The 23,131-nt window shown below is 49.6% G+C and overlaps 1 protein-coding gene across 4 annotated transcripts in view; it reads right to left on the minus strand.

Annotated features, from left to right (window-relative positions):
• NRP2 (neuropilin 2) overlaps nt 1–23,131 on the minus strand; it is a 90,261-nt gene that overhangs the window by 50,877 nt on the left and 16,253 nt on the right. For all 4 annotated transcript variants that reach the window (XM_087732207.1, XM_009462369.2, XM_087732209.1 and 1 more), the window contains exons 3-7: nt 9,905–10,086; nt 5,355–5,585; nt 4,638–4,793; nt 2,585–2,754; nt 1,378–1,533 (exon numbers count right to left, since the gene is read on the minus strand). In XM_087732207.1, the coding sequence (XP_087588333.1) occupies nt 1,378–1,533; nt 2,585–2,754; nt 4,638–4,793; nt 5,355–5,585; nt 9,905–10,086 (895 nt within the window). The remainder of the gene's footprint in view (nt 1–1,377; nt 1,534–2,584; nt 2,755–4,637; nt 4,794–5,354; nt 5,586–9,904; nt 10,087–23,131) is intronic.

A 23,131-nucleotide genomic window follows, 5' to 3' on the forward strand; every position in this document is an offset into this window, starting at 1 on the left:
AGTGCACGGCCACCGTGTTAGGGTTACACCTGACCTCTGTCATTAGCTGTGGCCCCGGAGCCAGCCTGCCTGAGGTCTGGGGGAGCCCGGCTGCTGACTCTCCTATGGGGTGCTGGGCTGCTCTCTGCCTCCATTTCCCTACCTCTAAAATAGGACTAACACCACCTCACTGGCATGCGAGGAGCTTAAATACACCAAATATTGGAGGTATGAGACCCTGCTAGGGGCCTCTGCACAGAGAGGACTTATTCTGGGAAGCAGAGTGAATTTGAACTGTGAGACACACTTGTGGGGAAGGGGAAATCACACGGCCTGGAAGGGAAGGAAATGTCTGGATGAATCCTGGACAAGGCAGGCTACTGCATTTCATGCCAGCGGCGCCTGTGCCAGCAAAGGGAGGGGACAGCTAATTTAACAGAAGCGCTGAGCAAGCAGAAATTGCTGGGACATGCACGCAGGGGGAGGTGTGTGGGACCCCAGCCACTGAGTTCACGCAGACAGATCATGGCACATCAATGGGGAGGACCTGAGCCACGGCAGCAGTGCTGGTGGACACCACAGAAGAGCAGAGAAGGGCTTTCCTGAGTTGCCCTTAACCAGGCGACAACCACAGAACCAAGGCAAGTGACAGAGCAGGACCAGCCCGGCACCATGGCTGCCTTAAACCCCCTCCCCATACACCAAAGCTTCCGTGTGGACCACCTCAAGCTTGCCTCGCCTGGCCACGCAGCAGCACCCGCAAAGCTTGGAAGGGCTGAACACCCATATTTACTCTCCCTCCCCCTCGCTTCCATCTCTGTGTGCCTCCCAGAAACATGGTGAGAGCATGCAGCAGCTCCCAGGGCTCAATGAATCCTTCCTGACCGCGCTGATCTGCGAGCGCAGATCCCACAGCTCCGGCAGCCTGAATTGCTCCTCATTATTTATTGTTCATTTTGTTCTCTGGGATGGTGCGATCCCCTCTTAGGATTTGTGCCCTTTCATTTCCAGGCCTCAATAACTCCTGAACTACAGTTTCATGTGGTTTTGTGATTGTTAACCCAGCATGCAGACGGGGCTATGGCCATAAAAGCTCAATGAATCTTGTATGGCAAAACACAGACTGTGAAAGCATTTTCTCCTTCATTTGCAGTCAAATAACATACTCTCCCCACCACGAAAGATGCAACAGCGGCCAGGTTTTCCAAGGAATAGTGTTTCCTCATTGCTGTGCAGAGGAGAAAGGACTCAGAGCATAATCAGTCTTTTAGCCCTCATCAGAAAAAGGGTCCCTCACAGATTAAACCCTCCAGGCCTGTAAAGTCTCTCTGTTCTATTCCCTCCCATCAGCTGCAAGACTCACCAAGGTGCATGCAAAAGAGACAAAAAGGCCTTTACCTTGTGGTTTTTCCCATGTCGGTACATCATCCAGTCCTCCCCATTGGTGCTGACCTCCAGCTTGTAGGTACGGACATAGTAGCCATTCTGGGTTTCTCTGGAGATGGCACCCTGTGTGGCAATGGCTGTGAGCACAGTAAGGAAGTGGAGGTCCACCTTTCCAGGGGAGAAAGGGACAAGAGAGAGAATGGTGACCACCTGAGAGCCCAGGTTGGCTAGTTAGTTCCTCGCTCTGTCTTTGAAACATGAAAAGGTGTGAATTCAGTCTGTCTCATGCCATCTGTGGGTGCACATTTCAACAGGCACAATCCCCCCGGGCTGACTTCAGCAGGATGCTTGCAGATAGGACCATGGGACAAGAGTAACTAAGGATCTTGATGTCTGTCCATATGCGACCATCACAAAGCCTTCTTCCTGCCTCAGACCAAGCAACGGGATCTGCACTGAAGCTCATGTCCATTAAAGCAGGACAAAGGCTGACTTTTTCCATGTAAAATAAAAGCATGATGTCCAATTAGCAAGTGCTGCAGTTCCTGGTTTTCCCTTGCTCTTTTTTTAAATTTTTTTTACAATGTGGGTTGAGAAAGGTCAGCAGAGCTGGCTTGGTAGCACTGCCACAAATGAAGAATGAGACGTCTGCTAGAGGCAATGACATTCACCACCTCCCGTTCCTAGTGCCCTTTAGCAAGCAGTGTCTCACGGCAATGTGACAAAGCCAGAAGCCCTGTGCAGACAGAGACTGTGGGTCTAACCAGCTCCCAGGGAAAGCCTTTGCTCTGTCAGCCCCCTACCTGACGTTAGCCTGCTCATGCTTCCTGCATCACTGATGAGATAAATATTATTCTAGTTGTTTTTCCACGTGCCTCCTGGAGACTTTGTTCCTCAGGCCAGTGGTGGAGTCAGTGGCCCTTGTAAGTGGCAGAGGTCCCTCAGTCTCTGCCAGTATGCTGGCAAGTCCATCCAGGTTTTGGGCAGGAAGGAGGGAGTAGGAGAGGGACAGCGGGTCGAGTCAGCCCTCGTGCAGGCATGCTAATGGGAGAGCCAGCCTGTCACGTTTCACAGAGGCACTCCAGCTCCCCTGCTGCTCACTCTCCATAGCCACAGAGGCAATAAAAAATTCAACAAGCCTTATGGTCAAGGGTCAGTTTAACAGCATGACACTCCCTTTGGTGGGGGAAGAGGCAAGGGGGCTGGAAGGCATGCGTACCTGGAGGTACTCTTTGTTGCTGTCTACATTGGGGGTCCAGCCGTTGTCATCACTGTTGAGCCGGCTCTGTTGAGGGGTCCATCGCCCATCTGAGTAGGTGGAGGAGGCAGTGATCTGCATGTTGGAGATCCTGCCAGACTCCATCCCCAGCGGCACATTGCACTGGAAGTCTGAAGCGGACACACACACGCACACACAGAGATCAGCTTACAGTCTCTGTACTTCACTCCCAAGTGGAAGGCAGCCCTGAACTATCCTCCCCAGCTAACCCCAAGCAAAGCTGCCTGCCTGGAAAGATGAACAGATCTGCACCATCTTGCAGGTTGTGTGTGCTCACAGATGGCACTGCAAAATTAAAGATGGGGCAGCTTTATGGCCCTCTGAAATCTAATATGGTCCAGATCTTTCTCCCTTTCTCTATCTCCTTCACCTTTGCAGTTTTGACACAATTCTGCCCCTTCCCTCCCTCCATCTCCATCAAGATGTCCCAAGTCCCCTTGCCACAAAGTTCCCTGTCTTCTTGAAGGCTGGAGGTGAAATCTAAGCACTGACAAGGCAAGCAGTATGGGCAGGCACAATGGGAGGGTGCTTACTGCTGTGCTGCTGGCAGGAACATCAAGGCCTGGAATGGGAAAGTCTAAAAGTTTTGTGTGCATGTGAGAGTACGGATGCCTGTGTGTATGTGTCTGTGTATATGTGCATGCGCTATATGTGATATCAGGCCCACAGGAATTAACCAGCCAAGAATATGAAAGACTCATATGCTTTCATTTGGGTTTCCTCACTTCTAAGGCTTTAGAAGTCACAATTAGCTCAATCTTAGTGCACATCTCATATATTTTATGTCAGCTATCCTGTAAAAACAACAGCAAAGAAAACATTGATAAGAAATACCACATGGGCCCAAGCGTGCCGCTGCTGTAAACCAATGGGGCTCCACCAAACTGCCTGTGTTTTTAATGTGGCCAAGTCAACCCCGGCTGGAAATGATGGGCCAAGTTAAGATCTCAGTGGTATCATTAAAGTTTCAATTTTACACCAGCATAAATCAAAACAGGCCTGGCCCTTTAACAGCTCTTGTGCTTGATGTCTCAAGCTTTCTGTGTCATTAATATTTTATTTCCCAATCCTTTTAAAGAACCAAATAGAAATGGGATTAAAGAACAGATCAGCTGAGTGTGGTTATAGGTAATGGTGAAGAGCTCATGCTTGTTGTAACTCTCACAGTCTCAGCAGAACATCCCTGACTCAATCACAGAGCAAGAGCCTGTAACCCAGCTGCCCTAGCGCTGCACAACTCCTACTCTACCCTGCTCTCCGTCATGGGCTTTCAGTGTCAGGTCAGGGACCCCCTCTCTTTCTCTGGGACTGAGGGGTGTCCTGAAGGCTTATTCTGTTGTATCACAGGTTCACTGCTAACAGAGGTCAAGAACTGTAGCTCTGATGTAAAAATACCATGGGAAAACAAACTGAATCTTTTCTCGCCTGCAAGCATTATCAAAAAGAATCAAAATGCTCTTAATTCTCAAAACACACAACGTAACTTCCTCACTCCACATCAATTTGCCTCCCTTAATAAGGGATCTAAAACAAATTTTTGTTTGAAATTCTTAGAGCTTTAGGCGTTTTTTAATTAGACAGCCAAGAAATTCCAATTTGTAGTTCGGGGCTGTGAATTTTTGGAAAACCAGAGAAAGGGAGAGAGTATTTCCCCCCATGCTTTAATGAATCTGCTGCACCCGCTGGGCTGAAGTCTTCCCCTAAATCCTTTGGGCTGAGCACATACATGAAGGAATCTATGCCAAAAGGTATTGAGAAAGTTCACAAGCAAGTGAAAAGTCAAAGAAAGGTCACAAAGCGTGATTCTTACTGAAATCTCACTTCTATGAAAAACAAAGAACACACCTAGTGTAACTGCTGTCTGCATTGCCAGTGAGGGACGAGCCCCTGGACACACTCCTGCCTGCCTCACTCTCGCATGTGCCAAGTGAAAGACTTGGGGAAAACAGGTGACACGACTGCCTAAAGCCATACACACACATTTCCAACTTACTTTCTGGGACTTCCTGCTGGATCAAGTAGTACTGAGCAGAGAAACCATCTTTAGCCACTGCCAGGTCTGTGTGGAAGGTGAGTGAGAGGACGCCGGTGGTTGAACGGATGTCTGATGGCATCTTAGTGCCACAGTACCTGCCTATCAAGGGGCCGACTGCAAAAGAAAGAGCAGCAAAGTAATGCCTGCTTTTCCACCAGCCTCCTGGGTCACCAGCAGGTTGGCATCACTCAGCAGGGATGCCTTAGCGGAACTGATCAGGATAAAAGAAAGGCTTTGGGGGTGGGCTATTTTTTGTATCTGCTGGCCCGGTGCCATGCAGAAATATCCGCTGCAGCAGGCATTGCTCTGCAGTTGCTGGGAAATGCTCCAATCTGCTCTGTTTCTCAGTGTTGGTACACAGTAGGGAGGTCCTCCCAGCACTGCATGAACGCACTGCCCTTCCCTGAGGGAGGACCGGTGGTATCTCGGACTGTCGCATGGGGCTTTTCAGATCAGTGGTTACAACAGAGCAGTAGTTTGGGGTTTAATGCATGCAGCCTTCTGCAAGTGCACCGTCCTCTCAGCTGGCCATGGAGCACCCCGATGGCAGGCTGCATGCTGCAGCCACGTCTGAGGTTAGGCACCTTTGGTGTCCAGACACAGACTGCACAGTTTTGGAGCTTTGTGAGACACCAAGAGAGGCTGAGGATAGCAGTGCAGCACCCCATGGCTTACCCTGAGGGATGCCGTCCCAGATGTCCAGCCAGTCGTACTTGCAGTCTCCTTCCCCTGCCTGCAGCGGGTCGTGCTCGAGGTCGAAGAGCAAGAAGTGGAGGAGGATTTCTGTCTTTGGCTTGGCTATGATGGTGAAGACGCAGTCCAGGTTGTGTGGATACTTGTCAGGGAAACCTGGAGACTCGATAGTGCCGTTGGAGGCAGTGAAGTTTCTGGAGCAGTCCTCAGAGCCTGTAGTGGCAGGAAAAAACCCGCAGCCTTAGCAACAATGCAGCTTAATGCCAACAGCTTGACACACTGTGGAAACCCCATTTTGAGCTTAGAGGGGTTGTATATTCACTTCTGGAAATGCCCTGTAACCCAAGAGCTGTGTGAATTCCTGCGAGGACCAAGAGGGTGATTTTCAAAGCTTTCCACAGGTGGAGAGACAAGGTCCGTGCATTCACTGGAGTGGACAGCATGTGTCTAAATCCCTCAGACAGCTCTGCAAATGTAACCCGTATGCCACTGCTGATCCCCCTGCCAATTACTCCAAAAACAGGACTAGGAGAGTGATCCCATCCAAAGCCACGGCTGCGATTTGGCAGGTCAGCACCCTGCTGTGTCCCCCATGCTGGTGGTGGTGGCCCTGGTGGGGAAGGGAGGCCATGCCAAGTTGGGCTGGGCTTCCCCTGCCAGCCCTACCCACTCTCTGCTGGGCTCTCCAAACCCCGACCTGCCAGGAGACCTGTGTCTGCCACTCCAAAGCCCCCAGAGGGGCTGGCCAGTGTGCAGGGGGCTGTCGTACGTGGTCCTCACTGCTGCGGATGCTACCCGCCGGCCGCGCTGGCAAAGGGCCATAGCAGCTCCAGGTCTGATGGAGGAGCCCCCGTTCAGGGAGGGGGCTGCCTGGGAAGGGGCAGAGAGGAGTAACAGGAATGCCATCTCTTTGGAAAAAGCTGTCCCCAGGGGCTGGTCTCCTGCAACCTCTCCCCCTCCAGCACGGACATGTGTGCCTCAGTTTCCTCTGAAGAGAATCAGGAAGCACAAATATTTACACAGTGAAAAGGCCTGGGGGAGGGTGCCAATGTCTCCACTGTTAGCTGGAAACCCTCGGGAAGCATGCGGTTAGCCTGCAGACCCGAGTCCCACGCAAAGGATGAGGGGCAGCTCCAGCACACGTCCTGCTCCACGGCCATGGCAAGAGTGAGGGTAATGGGGGCATCTCTGCTGAGAGGAGGAACAGAGCCCTCTTTCTTACAGACTGAGCTGTCCGCACCAGAAATGCAAGTTATTTCTATCCTTAAGGAAGACCTTTGCGTGGCGAGGAGGGCAGACAATGTTGCCTCTTATTTATTGCTGACCTCAGCACTGGCCTTGGCTGCAGGCTGGCCAGCTCCATGCCCCCTCTCACACAGCCAAGGTGCCTCAGGGTGGCCGGGGAAAGGGGAATTTGTGTCGTATTCATACCACGGTGACTTTGAAACCACTGCGCTGTGGAGACAGGACAATAGGCAACAGAAATCTGCAGCCTGAAGCTATCAGAGGCGAAAGGCTGCTGGCCGCTGCTGCAACCCGGCGTTAGCATTCACAAAGGTTTCTGCTTTAGTTTTACTGGGACACCCTCCTTCTCCTCTACAAACCCTTCTGCTCCGGCTCTTCCAGGCAGCACCAGCCTTCCTGGGACTAATGGGAGACTTGTTATTCAATTCATCATTAACCTACAGGAGATAGGCCAGCAGCCCGCCGCCGTAATAGCAGGATCCCAGCACTGCATTATGCAGTGCCTAGCTGGAGAGCTACTCAGGAGAGGCTCTTAATTGACTACCTAATGAAGCAGCCAGCTTTTCTGGTGTGAACTTGTGGGGTAAAATACAGAGGCAAAAACTAAGGCTAAACACAAATCACAGCGTAACGCTGCAAACAGGGATAAGGGTGTACTTCGTTCCAAACAGCTTGAAAGACAAATAGATAAATAGGGAAAATAATACAAGCTAGGGAGAAAACCAAAGACTAAACCCAGAGTCCGGGACTGTCCTCTAGAGACAGGAGGAAGACATAACTATGTCACTGCATTAGACAGCAACAATTTCCTCATGTGGGGCTCTTATCGCATTTGGCATCTTTGTCTACAGTTTGGCTGATACCAGCAAACACAATGATCAGGTTTTTTTATAAGGAAGCTGCAGATAATCAGTGGGAGTCATGCTGGCTTCAGCAGCACGGACCAGCCTGAGAGGAGACTTTGATGCCCAACGATGGAGAGCTCAGGCCAGCTCTGCCAAACTGACTCACAAAGTGAGCAGCAGGGAGGCTGGACCAGCCCGGGCAGGCGGCTCTTTTGTCAGCCCACAGACCGCTGACTGATACCCATCAGGGGATTCAAAGACCAGTATGCAGTTGCTTGTATGCAGATTGCTGCTCTCTCACACCGTGATAAGGCAAATTTAGCACAAGGTGTAGAAATAAATACTCAGTTGAAAAGAGTTGGTTTTTTAGGTCACCTTTAAGAAAGAAAGAAGCTGCAGCTGCACTGCCTTTAGTGATGCGGACAATGACAATCCGATGACCTTTAAAGCTGGTGACACTCTTGCTGGCTATGCTGACAGCTCAGAAGGAAACTTCGTCCGTGCCTGCCTGCCTGCCTGCAAACAAAAGGCAGGGTTTGCTTGTACGGCAGTGGGTCTGCAGCCGGTGCTGCCCACCCCCCCACCCCCCCGGGAGCCCCGCAGGCGGCTGGGCTGGGGGCGCGCCCGGATCACAGGCTCATCGCCGCTCCTGGGCCAAAAGCTGCCTTGCTGGGCTGGATTTCGTGGGCTGTGTCTGGAAGAAAGCGTGGCTGTATCTGGAGAGGATGGCTGCCTGTGGGGGGAGGGTGCTGAAGGAGCCCAACCACCACTTCAGACCTGAGGGCAGCTCTGCACGGACATACATAGAGGGACACAAACTCGTCTCCAGCCTCCATCCAACATCTGCTCTCTCCCATCTGCCCTTGCTTCCTCTCCCTCCCTACCAGCAGCAACAAAATCTCCTTTTCCCATTAATTTGGCCCTTGCTGGCTCCCAGCCAGGCAGACAGGGTTCCTGCCTACTGTCCCTGCCCACCAGCCACGCTCAGCCTGGCCCGGCCACTTCAGCTGGCTGGACCACTCCACACTCCACATTGCCCCATCCGACTCAGGGCATGGACCCAATGTGAGGACAAGCACAACCCCGCGCAGTCTGCTGGGATCAGGGGGAGTGTGTACAGGGAAGGAGAGGCAAGGGAGGATGAGGTGGGTCGGCAGTCTTCCCACCTGAACACCGGCATTCTTTGCCATTCTGCGTGCTGGCAACTGGCCTCAGCAAACCCCAATAGCCAGGTGAACCACTAAACTCTTTCAGAACTAATCTGCATCCTAATCATTAGCAAACAACAGTGGCGAGCTGGCTGCACCACAACAGCTCAATGGCTGGTTATACAGCTCAGGCAACCATCAGCAACAGCACTTTCCTCATCCACCTGAACCTCCAGACACCACCTGTCCTCCCCATTTCACAATGAATTTGGGGAGTCCCATTGCCATCCTTTTGCAGCAGAGTCTCCACATTCACATCTACCTGTGATCAGGTTGTGGGCTGCCTGCGCACCTCTGCCTGCCACGCAGCTGGGCCAGGGCCCATGAGCATGGTGCCTGTGCTCCATGCCTTCCCTTTGAAGAAGCAGGTAAGTGACCCTGTTATGCTCCTTTCTGGTTCTTCACCAGGCGTGGGCATTTTTTCATGCTGGATGTGACGAGAAGAAAGCTGTGTGTGTGTTTCTTCCAATGCACCACCAAAGGAATGTGGGCACAAGGTGGGCGCCCGCATCCCCATGCAAAACACACTCTTGTTCCCTCGGCACACAGGCACACCTCTCTCACCTGCACACACAGACCATACACAGAGCGGGTTTTGTTTTCTCAAGCCTCCTTCTTCCCAGACACACAATTCTGGCAAATATTTAGACAGAAACACTATTAAAAGGCCTTTGAGCAGCTCTTCCTTTCCTCAATAATAGTTCGGCATTAAACAGAATTATGAATAGTTCCTCTTATATCTGCCTGGAAAGCCACCGTCTCAGCCCTTGACAGCACTGCTGACAGCAGTCCCTTGAAAACCAGAGCTCCCCAGTTACAAACGCCGCTTCCAGGGAGAGAAGACACAGCATCATTGATCAGCCCTGAATTGCAGCTCCACAGGAGGGGGAGCTCCATGCACTCCTAGCTGAGGGACAATCCCCACTTAGCCCTAACAAGCTCCACATGTGCCAAGGAGAAAAGATGTATGTTTCTAGTCCTTGAATACAAGAGAGCATTTAAAGAGGAACCTTGCTTTTGATGCCACGCTGTGATCCAAAAATGCACTATCATGCGCTACTAACATCTTTACCTTCTTGGAAATGTGATGCAACAGAGTTGCTTGAATTTAAAAAAAAAAAAAAAAAGCATCCTTATTTCTGGAGACCATACTAAAAATCACATTGAAAAGGTGGCCAAAGACATCTCATTGTGAAAATCATCATGGCAAACAGCCTGGGAGACAGACACTCACCTGTCTTGTAGATCTCATAGCGCAGGGAGAAGCCGGCACCTTGCCGTGCGTAGTCCGAGGTGAACTTGATATAGAGAGAGGGGCCAGAAGAGATGATGGTAGGAGGTGCTATGTTCCCACAGTGCTTGCCCAGCAGGTCTGCCGCTTCACTGTCCCCATCTCTGATCTCGATGTAGTCATACCTGTGGAGACAGGTGAAATTGCAGTAAAGCCATCTGTCAAGGAGATGCTTCAGGATGCCAGGAACAAACACAAAACACTTCTCTATATCTGCATATTTCACAGAACTTCCAGATCAGAAGTTTCACAGAACTTCACGATCTTCCAGACGGGTACCTGGGACTCTGTCACTCACACCACACCACACACCCTCCAATACGTTTTTTCCCTTTTGTCTGGCTACATTTAAGTCCCTCCCCCCGTTGCTCCTCACATCACTAATTTATTGCAGCCACATCCACTTCAACTTCAGAGCCAATATGCAAAATTTAGGACACGATTTGCCTCCATTTCCACAAGACTCCTTCAGCATGGGGAGAAGCTCAGATACAACTCTCCTGGGGCTGCTCTCCTTCCCTTACATCTCTCCTGAAGTGCCATCATGATACTTAGCACAGCTCAGTTTATTCCACTACCCAGGTGGGATCTGGCCAAGCATGCACCAAGCATTAAACAAATAGTCAATGTTCAATCCACGTGAGTAGCCAGCTAGTTTGTGCACTGTTTGACACCACATCGGTCCTTTAACAAGTGTGGCTGGTACACTTACTTAGCACGTGGACAGTAATACGGATCCTTTTCTGTTAAGTGCTATCAAAGCTTTCTGTGGATGAGAAGTGCTGCCTAAGAGCTGGGTGACCACATTCACTATTGCCTGACACTTGTACACCCTTTAACTGCAGCCTGCCTTTGCTAAACCCCACCTGGCGATGCCCCACCTGCCCACTGGCATTGCTCCTGGGCATCTGAACCATCTGGGGGAGGAATCTGTAGGTTTGGAAGAATTGCCTCCTGGTGCAGAGACAAAAGCATGTTGCAAAGTCTGGCTGGAAGGTGAAACTCCCACAGATTCCTTCATATTTTCTAGGCCATGACTAATGGCAAGGTACTATCAGGCTCTGTGTGCTGTGAAGAAACAAACAGCTTTTACGTGAACATCTTGTTCTTCAGCTGCCTTCTAACACCCGCGCTCTCCTGCGTCTCTTCTCCTCTCTGGCCAGCACGCTGCTATTTACAGAAACTGCCCATCTCTCTTCAACTGTTTATTCGCTTTGTATCAACCTGTTTGAACAACATGCTACAGCTCTTCTCATGGGGCCAGGCAAGGAAAAAAGCATTTCCAGGCTGCCAGAAATCTGCCTTTCTTCTTTGTCACAAGATCTCCTGTTCAGGAATGGAGAGTTGAAAGGAGAAGTAGCTTGCTGGATACAGAATGATCCTCATGTGACTCATTCCGGTTCTGCAAAGCACACATCGGCAGGCAACAACCTCAAAACAAACTTACAGGGACTCAGTGTGCTCCTCCACAAAGAAAGATGGCCCAGACAGCTTCGGTTTCACTCCTTTCTGGGACTAAATCAGGCTGAGAGCCAGAAGCAAAATGCCTGCAGATAAAACCCTGTCTACGCTGGACCAAGCACTCAGCTAGCTGCAATCACCCAGCCTTTAATTTCATTACGGACTCAATTGGCTTGGCCAAGGTGAAATGCAAGTGGTCTTGAGAAGAGGCACTCGCAGAGGAAGAGCATTTGGCTTAGCTGGTGGGTGGACACACAGCGATGTAAATGAAGATCTGTTCCCTCTGCTCTCCCCTCAGCTCTGTGTGGCTCCCTATCACCTCGTGACCCCTTATTACCCTGACACCGTCCAGCAGCACCCTGCGTGACCCCACTAATGTCCATCATGTGTGGCTTGATCCCACCATCTCCCCAGGGAGGAAGAACATAGAGGGCAATGTTAGTGCTTCTTTTAAGTAGAATCTTTTCCTCCTTGTTTGTCTATTTGTTTAAAGTAGCGCTGAGCAAACAGTGGGGACATTTTGTTCTCTAAATAACTACTTGCTTTCAGTGTGCTTGCAGCCCTTCCACATCTGAAGTACACATCTGTGCCGCAGGACTACTGGCTACTAGTGAAATTGTGAATATGTGGCAAAAAATTAATTTGGCGAAAACATGAATGTTGGCAAAACACGGTTAACAGAGCGGACTGTAAAAGCTGCCATTTGCATGGCACAGGCAGAGGTTAGCTGCATCCCAGGGAATTACATCTGTTTGTGTCCTCGTGGGGTTGTAACTCGCCAACACAGTACACGGCTTCAACTACTTGACTGTAATGATCACAGCTTCTCCTGTAGCCAACACACCAAACATCCTAGTGCTGTCCACATGGCTCCTCAAACCACTCAGTGCTGTAGGAGCCCTGGCAATTTCAGAAGCAAATTCTGGACCAAGAAATATTTGCTTATTGAATGGGTGAATAACTTCCAATAATACATACAATTTGGGAATATTGCAATCTGCTCATGGGCAATCTGCAAATGGAAAATTAAAAGAATGAATCTAGTAAGTAAATCATCAGGAAATATTTGCCTCTCTGAATTAAACCCTGTTTGGCTTCATCCAAGCATCTAACCGAGCTTTCTCCTACTGGAGTTAATCCTTAATAAATCAAATGTTACAAACAACTAAAAAAGCCCCTAGGAGAAGGTCAGGGAGTAATTTTTGCCAAATGCAGAATGAATATAAATGCATAGAGTTTTCTTCCCTAGTTAAAAAAATCTTGGCCCAAGCCCTCTGCTCCTCATGAGGCAAAACTCTCTTTCTTCAGGTCATATAAACAGAGCGTGAATTGGGAGAGGATTACACTCAGGAAATAACTCCTCCCCAGATGAGCTCCTCCCCTACTGCCTCTCCAACACAGCAATTAAGCTTTAGGCTTTCAAAATGAAACACCAAAGATGTCCGGTCCAAAGCATGAAACTTTCAAACTTCAGCAAGAACACTGGCTAATCCCCACCACAGACTCTTCTGGCATCATGCGCTTCAGTCGTGACCATGCCTTGGCCCACAATCAAACAAGCTGATACACCCCATTCTCCTCACGTTGGGTCACTGGCCATGTTAAAATCTAGTTTTGCCAGACCTTTGCTTCTGTTAAGCTTAAGCATGGTTTACAGTCTTTGTTCTTCCCGTGTGAAAAACAAGAAGAAAAATTGGAAGGAAGAAAACCCAACCCTGGGGATGCTTTCTACTCTAGCCATTTCATTTCCAGATAATTACAGACTAGGGCACAGCTGGGTGGGACATATTTATGCAGCGACGGCATCCAAACTGTCTTGACCAGTGTCCAGCAATTTGCATTTCACTCATATAACCAAAGCCATTGTTTCAGTCAATGTGCACCAACATCCTTGTGGGCTGACCTCTCTGGCATTACCTCCCCTGGGCAAGCCGCCATCTCCAAGCACATTTCATGGCCACTTCTCCCCATCTAGGCATTGCTCCAATGAGCCAACCATAAATTCGTGAGGGCAGGGTGCCGCATCCATAACCCACAAGTATAGTCAATGGATTAACCAAGTCTTCTTGCAGGGAAGGTGACTGCAGTTGGCTGCTCCTCCAGCGGCAAGGTATCTTCTTGTTGCTTGAGTGGGAAGGCCAGCCAGTTGGTTTGAAACTGCCTCAAACAGAGGTTTCCACCAGGGAGTTTTAAGGCAGAGAGGCAAAGCTGAAGTGCTTTTAACTGCCCAGACAATGGGGGGTTGAGAAAGGAAGGAAAGGCATTGCTTAGACGCTCTTCTTGGAGCTGTTTAACAGAATTAAATGGAAAGCATACAATGCTTACAAATATTGCTGCATTTTTATTAAAGATTTTTAGTAGAAAGTGCTTTGCTGATGTTAAGAGAGCTTTTATAAACTAATTATAAAGCACTTCTAATGCCTGTATTACTCATGCTTGCTTGCTTGCTTGCTTTTTCCTCCAGTCAATCCTCTCTGCTTTCCAGTCTTTCTTTTCTCTCTATTTTCCCTAAGTCACTCTGCTGCTGGCTCTCCAAACAAGGCTGCGAGGCACAATAAAGGCAAACAAGCCCCAATTGCAGTGATTATGAGAAGACATCCACCTTTTCAGTCCTTTTCTGTTGCGAAACAGCTAATGTGCTCCCTGGCCATTGAGCTGTGCTCCACTGTCCCCCTGAGGCCAGCAGAGACCTCCCAGGTGCCCACCCAGGCACTGGTGAGCTCCAGAAACCCTCCACCCCACCTGGGGAGCAGCACTGGAGAGCCTGCGCCATTCCTCTGGGTGCTCCTCTCCTGAGGCACAGAACTCAGCACAAAGCACCGGTTTGGGACTCAAAGTGCTCCACGCATAAGCAGCAAACCTATTGCCCCTCAGCCCCAAATCCTAAGAGATGCTGAGTCCTTCCCCACTGAAACACGCTTCAAGGACATTACAGGGACATTAGCTTAGGATGAAGAGAAACATGAACAATAAATCATGTATATGTTCACAGCCATAATGTAAGTTCTCCTGATACATAAACTTGTGCAAGCCTTGCTTCAAAGCCCAAGGAGGGCTGGCTCCCCAGACCAAGCTCTGACCTAGCTGGCAGCTTTCTTAGTCTCTTTCCAGAGCTATGATTTGGAGTAGGTGAGGGCTCGTACGCAGCTAAGCCCAGTTTCCAGTGCTTGCCAGGGCCAGAGAGAGTTGCAAGGCTCTAACCTGAACTTCCCCAATGTTTAATTTGGAACTGTTATTTATAGGCATTTCCATGGGGCTCATGACTGCACCTGGCAAACAGTAATGATGGGATGCTCATGAGACCCTGAGAGGTGGGAAGGCAGAGAGGAGCAGTGGCTGGCCCAAGGTCACACAGGAAGTTTGCAACACAGCCAAGAATAGAAGCCAGCCTTGATTAGACAGATTATATTATATTGGAGGAATCTGGCCTAGATAGACAGAGAGACAAATAGGTACTGACTGCATGCCAACAGCCCCAAATTTGGGAATGCCCAGTGTTGACGTGAGCCTTCGAGACCTCTGGTCTGGTTGAACCATATGTCACGGTGTCTCGAATGCATCTGCTGAAAATAGGAAGAGAAATGGCAATTCTAGTGAAATTCAGCAGGCGTTAATACTCTGCAGGTAGCTGGGGGAAGGTGTGGGGAACCTGCTTAGCCATAATGTCAGCTGGTAAATGCAATTGTTCCCTTTGAAAAGGTGGCAGGGGGTTTGTTTCTCAGAAATTGTTATAAAAAGCATAAGGGTTTTTAAACATCCTCTAAGAAAAGGCTGTTTCTTAGAAAGGAAATAGCAACTGCAGTATAGAGATGGTTAAGAAATGGTGAAGCAGAAGCTCTGTGCTTGTTTTGCAATCAAGGGGCGGCTAGAATTAATGTCCATTACACGCTAGCTGGCTTAGTTGATTTTTCTGTGTCACCACCCATCTTCATGCTCTTTCATACACCACCTTCAAACCAAATCCTTATTTCACGGGTGGTTACATTGTGAAAGACAAGAAAACTTTTCTGTGATGTTTATACAATCTTGAGCAACTGCAGGACATACCCTTCAAAGGTTAAATTGCTGCAGAAACTACTGGGGACTTTTAAATGGTATTTTTTTATAGCCATGATAGCAAAGTCAAGCACCTCTGCTGTCCGATGAAACAAGAGCAATGAAGTTTGATCTTAGCTGCCAGCCCTTAATCAGAGTAATTAATTATAAATACAGCAGATGAATTGGAGTCTCCTTTGACTTGAACTGGTTTTACACATGTGTAACTCATCATTTTAAGGGTAATCACTCCTAATTTATCCTGGGGTGAGAAGAGAATCGGTCCTCATAGACACAGATCCTGATATAGATTTGTGCACAGACCTAAAAAGCTTCTATCATATCTAGCTTTAGCCAACTAAACCTCTTCTGCTCTCAGTGGAAGCAGACTCCTCACACCCAGCTTGGGATGGGATTAATTGTTCTTCTGCACTGATGACAGAGGTAGTTTAAATCACTCTCGCTGACTGGACCTGGACTTTAGGTGGCTGAACGTAGGAGAGAGGAACCTGGTCTCAGTCTGCAGCTTGTGGGGCCGCTTGTGCCCATGCTGAGGCAAAAGATGCACACAGAGCAGGCAGAGCTTGCCCTTGTCTTGCCCTGATGAAAATAAATGCCCCCGCAACAGCAGAGAGAAATAGGCTATCATTGCTCTGAATCCGCAGGGATTTCACTGGGTTTCAGTGACTAAAATAACCAAAATCCGGTGGCAGCAGGGGGAGAGCCAGGCCTGGGGGGGCAAATTGCTTAGGATTTCTCGGAAGTTTGTTTTGAATTTGTTGCATCCAATTCCATCTTGTGTAATCACAGTATTGTGGGGTTTTGTAATCATTCCACTGTGCTTTGGATTATTTTCTTATCTCCTCAAAAATCTGACCAGAATTTCTGAGAAATAAGAAAAATCCAGTCATCCAGTCAAAAAAAAGAAAAAGAAAAAAAAAAAAGAAAAAAGAGAGACAGAGAGAGAGAACATAACCCTAACAGATTGGAAAACTTCTTCAAAAATGCCTTGAAGACAAAAAATGGAAACTACAAATAGCCTCTATTTATACTCCTTGGGTTGTTTTCACCCCCGTACAAGCACCGCTGATGGGAAGAGTCTTTCAGCAGTTACTGTTAACTTGTGCGGAAAAAAAAAAAAGGTAGCCAAAATACATCTTGCAAAGGGAAGAATAAAACATAGCTGCAAACTGCCTCTGTGGCAAGTTCTGATTCAGAAGGGAATTTCAGCTCCTAGCATGCTGCATGCTGTTGCCCCCCCTGAGACAGGAGAGCAAAGGCTCCCCCGCGCTTTGCCATTCATCCTCGGGCTGCCTTCTTCAAGCTGTGTTGCCAGATCGTTGCGGAGAGGCGCGTTGGAGTAGAGAAGTGCTCTCATCTGGGGCATGTCTGGAAAACCGTTCATTATATAAGAAAACAAGATGTGCTAATGTGCACTTTAGGGGTTTTCTGCAGGCTGTTGTTCAGGAGTTACACATGGCTGTGTAATTTTATTTCTGTCTCCAAAACCATCTCTATAAATTCCTCACCCTTCTATCTTTAGCTGCAGGGGTCTTTTGTTGCAAGATGTCTTTGGTATTCTTTGGGGGGGGGAAAATCACGGTGAAACCAGGAATAAAATATATAAAGCATGTTAAGAATAGCCCCCCTTTCCGTGGCATTCTGCCTTCTGTTGCTGCTCTAAGGGAACTGAAGCAACTCACAACCTTTTCATACCCCAAAATGCAGGACACTTGAGAAACTGCATTTGCACTTTCCTCCTTCTGCTACAATCCATCTGTGGAAAAAATTAGACTTTGGTTTCTATGTCATTTTACTGTCACCACTCACAAGCACTTGATCACTAAGAGAATGAAAAAAAAAAATAAAAGATAACAACCACAAGAGGAAAATTTACTGCCGAAAAGCAGCAGAGCAGGCAGAAGACAGGGCAAATGCTCACTTTGCAGTGGGCGGAACAGGTGAACAGGCTCCCATCTCCTGATGGGATTCAGTGCCCGACAGCCCAGGCAATAGATGGAGACCAGTTTGGGCCAGGCTGGCCCTGGTGGCTGAAGGTCTGGCAGGTGCTGATGAGGATTAGGGGATGCTCACATACTCTGCTGTGCCAGCCCTGTTCCCAGAGGAGAACACCCTGCCCAGAGCTGTAGCAAGGGATGTCCCATCGTGCATCGCTGGCACGGCATCAGTTACGGTCTTAGATGTAACATGCCATGAAGAACGAAAGAGCTGGTAAGAACTGGGATCAGATGGGAGCTTTGCGGCTTGGCTTTCCACATATCACTCATTTGCACTGGCTTTTTTCAGCACAAAACCGAAATAAACACTCATTAAGCACCAATTGTATAAAGGAGGTTGCAAGAACAGAGCCCTGACCAGCCCACCCTCGTGCTCCTGGCTGCCTACATCCCTCATTAACGACGGACGGTCACCTCGGGACTGGCCCACCACAGGCTGGCTTTCTGACCCCACAGTTTCTCAGACACAGTCTCTTCACAGCCCAGCTCGTGCCTTAGCCGATGCACAAGTAAGCAAAGCTCTGCCACCAAGGCTGGCCTGCAGCCTCCACTATTTGGGCACTTCCACAAAAACCTGACCGTGCCAGCTTGTAGTAAGAGCGGTTTCTGGGGCAAACAGCACACCAAACCTGCCTGATCGCTCCTTGCATGCTGTGTAGGTAGTGCAGCATCTCCTACCCCCTTCTCCCCCCAAAATATGGGTACTTGCAGCTCAACAGCCATCTGAACTGAGCCTTGCTGAGGGTCTGAGCACACTCAGTGCCCAGACAAGAGCAAGCGCTGTGCCATGCACACATCATGCCTTGCTGCATGTCCGCAGCAGTGGTGGCCTCCTGCCTGGGTCCTGCAGGCAGCGCTATCTGTCTGGGGGGGTGTGGGAGGAATTAGCCACTTGCAGGGGCTGGTCAGTACCCCTGAAGTGAGCTCAGCCCTGCCTGGGACAGCAGGTCGGAGAGGCAGCCACGCTGAGGTGGGAGAGGGAGACAGAGACGAGGGAGTGGGCTGCTGCATGAAGCTGGTTGGTACGTTTTCTCCTTAGTGTGCTCTGGGAACAGGGGGATGGGAGTGTCCCTGTTTCTCCCACAAACAAGGGCCCTGCCACTGCTTTGTTCAGGAAGATTTTCTTTGAAGCAACCCTTTGTGTCACCCTCTCGCTCAGCCACGGCGGTGCATCTGCTTTGTCCTGCCAGCTCAGCCATGGAGTGTTTACAAGCCTCCCTCACCCTTCCAGGCTGTGGTTCAGCTCCATTGACACTGAAGGCAACAGACTCCTCTCTCGGCATGTGATGAATCAATTACTTCCTCTGACACTCTATTACTATAGCCCTTACATCTCCAGATTGCAGATGAAAAGACAGGCTGAGAAGGGGGACAGGGAAGGGGAGAGGTCTCCTGAGGTCTCCTTCAATTGAGTTGTTGGACATCTGAAGAAATCCCCATCTGCCATATTTAAAGACACAGAGAGATGTTTTGCTCCTGAATGGCAGAAACATCAGAGGGTTTTCACAAAAGAAAAACTAAGAAATCAAATGGGTCAAAAAACTTCAACAAGATGCAGTCAATGGTGAGTCAGCCCCCTCTGCTGATGAAGATCCCAGACCTTGTTCCTGCCCATGATTATCAGCCAAACACCAGCATTACCAAAGGCCCAACGTGCGAGAGCCAGGCGTTAACCTTCCCTTTTCACTGCAAAATAACAATGTAAATGAAACCTCACACCAACACTCCCAAAAGAGGAAGGAAGCTGAGCACATGCCTCAAACTCTCGTGCTGCCAGCGGGGGGGTCCTACTCCTTGTTGGACATCCGTCAACAACCCCAGCTCCGAGGGTTCCCTGGAGGTTTCTGATACGTTGAGCACTTCCCATGCAAACACCCTGCACGCGGCACAGCCTCGGCAGGCACGGGGCTGAGCGCAGGGGCTCTCCCACCGCCTGCGGGCGAGTGCTGCCTGCCTCAGCAAAAGGAGACCCCACCTCAAAAAACAGGGGCACGCCCTTCCTTGCACTGACCACAACGTCTTCTGTACCTCTGCAAGAAGTGACATTTGGGGCAGCCACAGCACACACACAGAGCAGCCGCCCTGCCAGTTTCTGTGCCATTTGTAACAGGACTACGTCTTTGGCATAGGATTTCTGCTGTCAGACCCCACTGCTTCAGGCTCTGCTTCTAGCCATATATTAAACACTAATAGCTCCGTGTCTGACCCAGTGCTACTTTAAAACCACCACCATGCTACTGGACTGCGATTGCTCAGCAACACTGTACGTAGATCCTAAGAATTCCTTCGGATTCAGGGGGGAAAGAAACCCCAACAAAAAAACCCAGGTTATTCACTCTTTCTAATGATCTACTGATCTACTTGCTAAGCCAGCATAAGGAAGGGTTTCTATGGTGTGTTTGAACTGATATATCAAAGACAGTTGCTTAAAACATCCTAGCTGTGATTAGTGGACCATGACTGCTATTAACTTATAAGGAATTCCAGGATCACCAGACTGTGGTTTGCAACATATTATTACATTGCCATTCAACGGTGGTGTGCAAGCTGCTTGATTTAAAGACAACGGAGAACTAGTCTCAGACTGAAAACTAACCTCCCCCAATTCTTTCAAATAAGCTCTGTGCTGAGCTCTGGCCAAAAGCAACCAGAAATTTTTTCTGTTTTCAGTCTGCTCTTTGCAGTCTGTTCTTTTTATTTTGCATTCATATTTACTTGCTGAATTCACACCCGGACAGAAAAGGCTGGGAACGAACCAATCGTCGTCTGCAGCGCTCTGACCTGCTCCTGTGCGATGCTGCTATGCAGCAGCCTGTTGAGAGGAGTGTGCAATGCACTGTTGCTATCTAGACTTTTATGCCTGCAGATGCCCAGGTCTTCTCTTCTCTATAGGGACAGGAATTTGAAGCGATTTGCCAAAGCAGGAACGGTAAATCAATAGCAGGGAGGGAGAAGAACCCAAATTTCACAACTCCCAGCCCTGATGCTGCTGGCGAGTCTGCCACTGCCCTGTTACAGCCTGACAATAGGGATGATATCCATTAAAGAGGCTGCGTGTAGCTAAGGCAAACAGTTGCTCATTAAAAGGCTAAACCAGTTCCTATGGAAATCAAGGTAAAACCTCCCGCTGCCTTTACTGGGCTTTGCATCTGATCCTTAACAAAAAAAGGGTATATTTTTTAGTATCATTCTGGCATTCTCCTTACATTCACTAAACCTTTGAACTCCTCCATCCAGACAGCAAACCCATGACATGGGAGAGCACTGCTAACCCCGCTGTGTGATGCAAAAAAAGTGACTGAGACTTATATCCCCACAGACTCTTAGGCTCCTGAGGCCCACCTGTTTGGGATGAGCCCCTCTCTGTGAACTGTGTCACCCAGTGAGCTGGAGCACTGTTGCAAAGACAGCCAAGGGCCTTGGCCTCTTTGCTGAAAGCACGAGCATCTCAACACTGTGGTTATCATCAGGCCATTTCAATGGGATTGCTCTACTACTGTCCTATGGCATCTGCGCTAAGCGAGGTCAGCAAAGATGCAAGGGGCTTAGAGCTGGAGCGTGGCTGGCACTGCACGCCCACAGAATGCACAGGTTTCTGACACTTTTAGCTGGATCCTGAACCCAGTTAGTGAGGAGTCACCACAGCCAGCCCTGTGCTGGCATTCTTCCCCAGATGCTGCAGGGGACCCACAGGTCCCGCTCCCTCCCTCACCAGCCAGATAGGCTGAGTAAGAAGCGAGTACACCACCTCCTCCTCCTCCTCGCTAGCAGGAAGGAGGGGGAGAGGTTTCTGTCTCTAATGCTATTGTTCCCAGTGTCACCAGCTGGCCCTCAATTTGTCATCATGCCAACAGGAAACAAGGTGCAAAACCAGATTTGACTCCTACGCACCGGATGTTGGTGAGCTAGCGGGACGCAGGAGACCCCAGGAGAGGGCCTTTGGGGCCATCACCTTCTGCAGAGCCTGGACTTGGCCTGTCCCCCCAGGTAGAGGCCCTGGGGCATGGGGAAGCACAGCCGCAGAGTGAGCTAAGATCTCACAGCTCTGCGGATGGGCAGCAGAAAAGAGAGGCATGAACAACCTTGAGCTGTTAACTCATGTACTGGTCTAACATTGTCACAGCTAACGCATTCATTGATGTTTCATTTTGGAAAATGACCTGGGCTTGACGGGAATTATGAACCATACAGCGGATGCTGGACAGAGTTAAAAAACAGTAGAAGCTCATTTGAAGACAAGTCGAGCTGCAGTGTCACGTTACCCAGACTGAATTATTTCCTGTACGTTAGAAATGTTGCTTCTGGCTACCCATGCCACAAATGTATGAGCAAGCAAATGCCTTCCTTAACATCTCATCTTTGACTTCCTTTCTCTGCAAAGTCAAAGCTTGACTCCCCCAGTGTTGCAGGAGATGCAGTCACTTCCCCTTGCATCCCAGCGAAGAACCCCCCCAAGCCCTGGCATTCTGTAGTGCTCCAAATGTGTTTCTCTTTTCTAAGCACTTTCCCAATCTCAAGATGAACCGCATTGTTTCTAAAATGTTTACTAATAAGCTAATTATGCATACTTTTCAAAGCATTTACTAATTAGCTGTCCATAATTGCTGCCTTGTCTACTCTTAACCTTCACTGATGGAAGGACAGCTTCTTGCAATATTATGCTCTTGTTTGAAGGAGATGGTCAAGAGAGCCAGGCTGAATACTGCAGCCACCAGCTGCCTGCCTGTCTGTGGGCACTGGGCCTGGCTGCAGCTCCCCCTGCCAGCGTCTCTGCTGCTCTCTAGGAAGGGTGCAGAGCTGTTTTGTTCCAGTGCCCAGCTTCCTGGAAGCACGGGAGATGGCCATGCTGCCATAAGAGGCCTTCACCGGCTAGCCGAGCCCATGTGTCTCACCCTTTATACTGTGGCCCAGGAACACCAGCGTGTTACTACCAGTGTCCCCTGGCAGGCACCGCTCTGCGAGATGGGCGCTGGGAGCGTAGTGTCTTCCCTTGCCAAACTGTGGTCCCCTCTGTCCTTCAGGCTGGGAGCAGGGGCATCTCCTGCCATGCCTGCCCAGTATCCAGCACACACCAGGATACTGAACTTGGTTCAACTCTCTTCGCACCACTGTGGCACTTATGAGGTCACAGTGACAACTGCATAAATTTCCTCATTACGGTGGCCCCAGTTCCTGTTTCTGGAAACCCCCAGGGCTTGACATGGGGAACCAAAGTCAGGAGAAAGAGCCTGACTGTGCAGCTTTGGGCCGTCTCCAATTTGCCAACTCCTGCCTGTTTTTGTAGCCCCGGGCCCCTCTCTCCAGAGACCTTCGCCAGCATTTGGCATGTGCCACCAGAGGGGGCTGCGAGCCACGGCAGCGGTCCCCCAAATCCTCCCCAGGCAAGGATCCCACTGATCGCAACCCAGGGCTACAGAAAAACCTGCTGGCACGGTCTGATTGTCAGTTGGGCTTTTTTTTTTTTTTTTTTTTAAAATAACGTTCCTCTGGTACAGATGTTATGACTCAGCTGAAAGGTCTTCTGCTTGCAGAGGGAGCATGAGCCCATCCGCTGCAGTCAGGAGGCAGCGTGCCTCTGCCATGTGTGTACAGCAACGTCCCGGCAGTCAACGGCAGCTCTGCCCAGCCTAATCCTCCAGCAGAGTCAGTAGCCAGC

This window comes from Nipponia nippon, unplaced genomic scaffold, assembly GCF_047370975.1.
Source record: "Nipponia nippon isolate SJK-2023a ecotype South Korea unplaced genomic scaffold, ASM4737097v1 scaffold_5, whole genome shotgun sequence".
NCBI lineage: Eukaryota > Metazoa > Chordata > Aves > Pelecaniformes > Threskiornithidae > Nipponia > Nipponia nippon.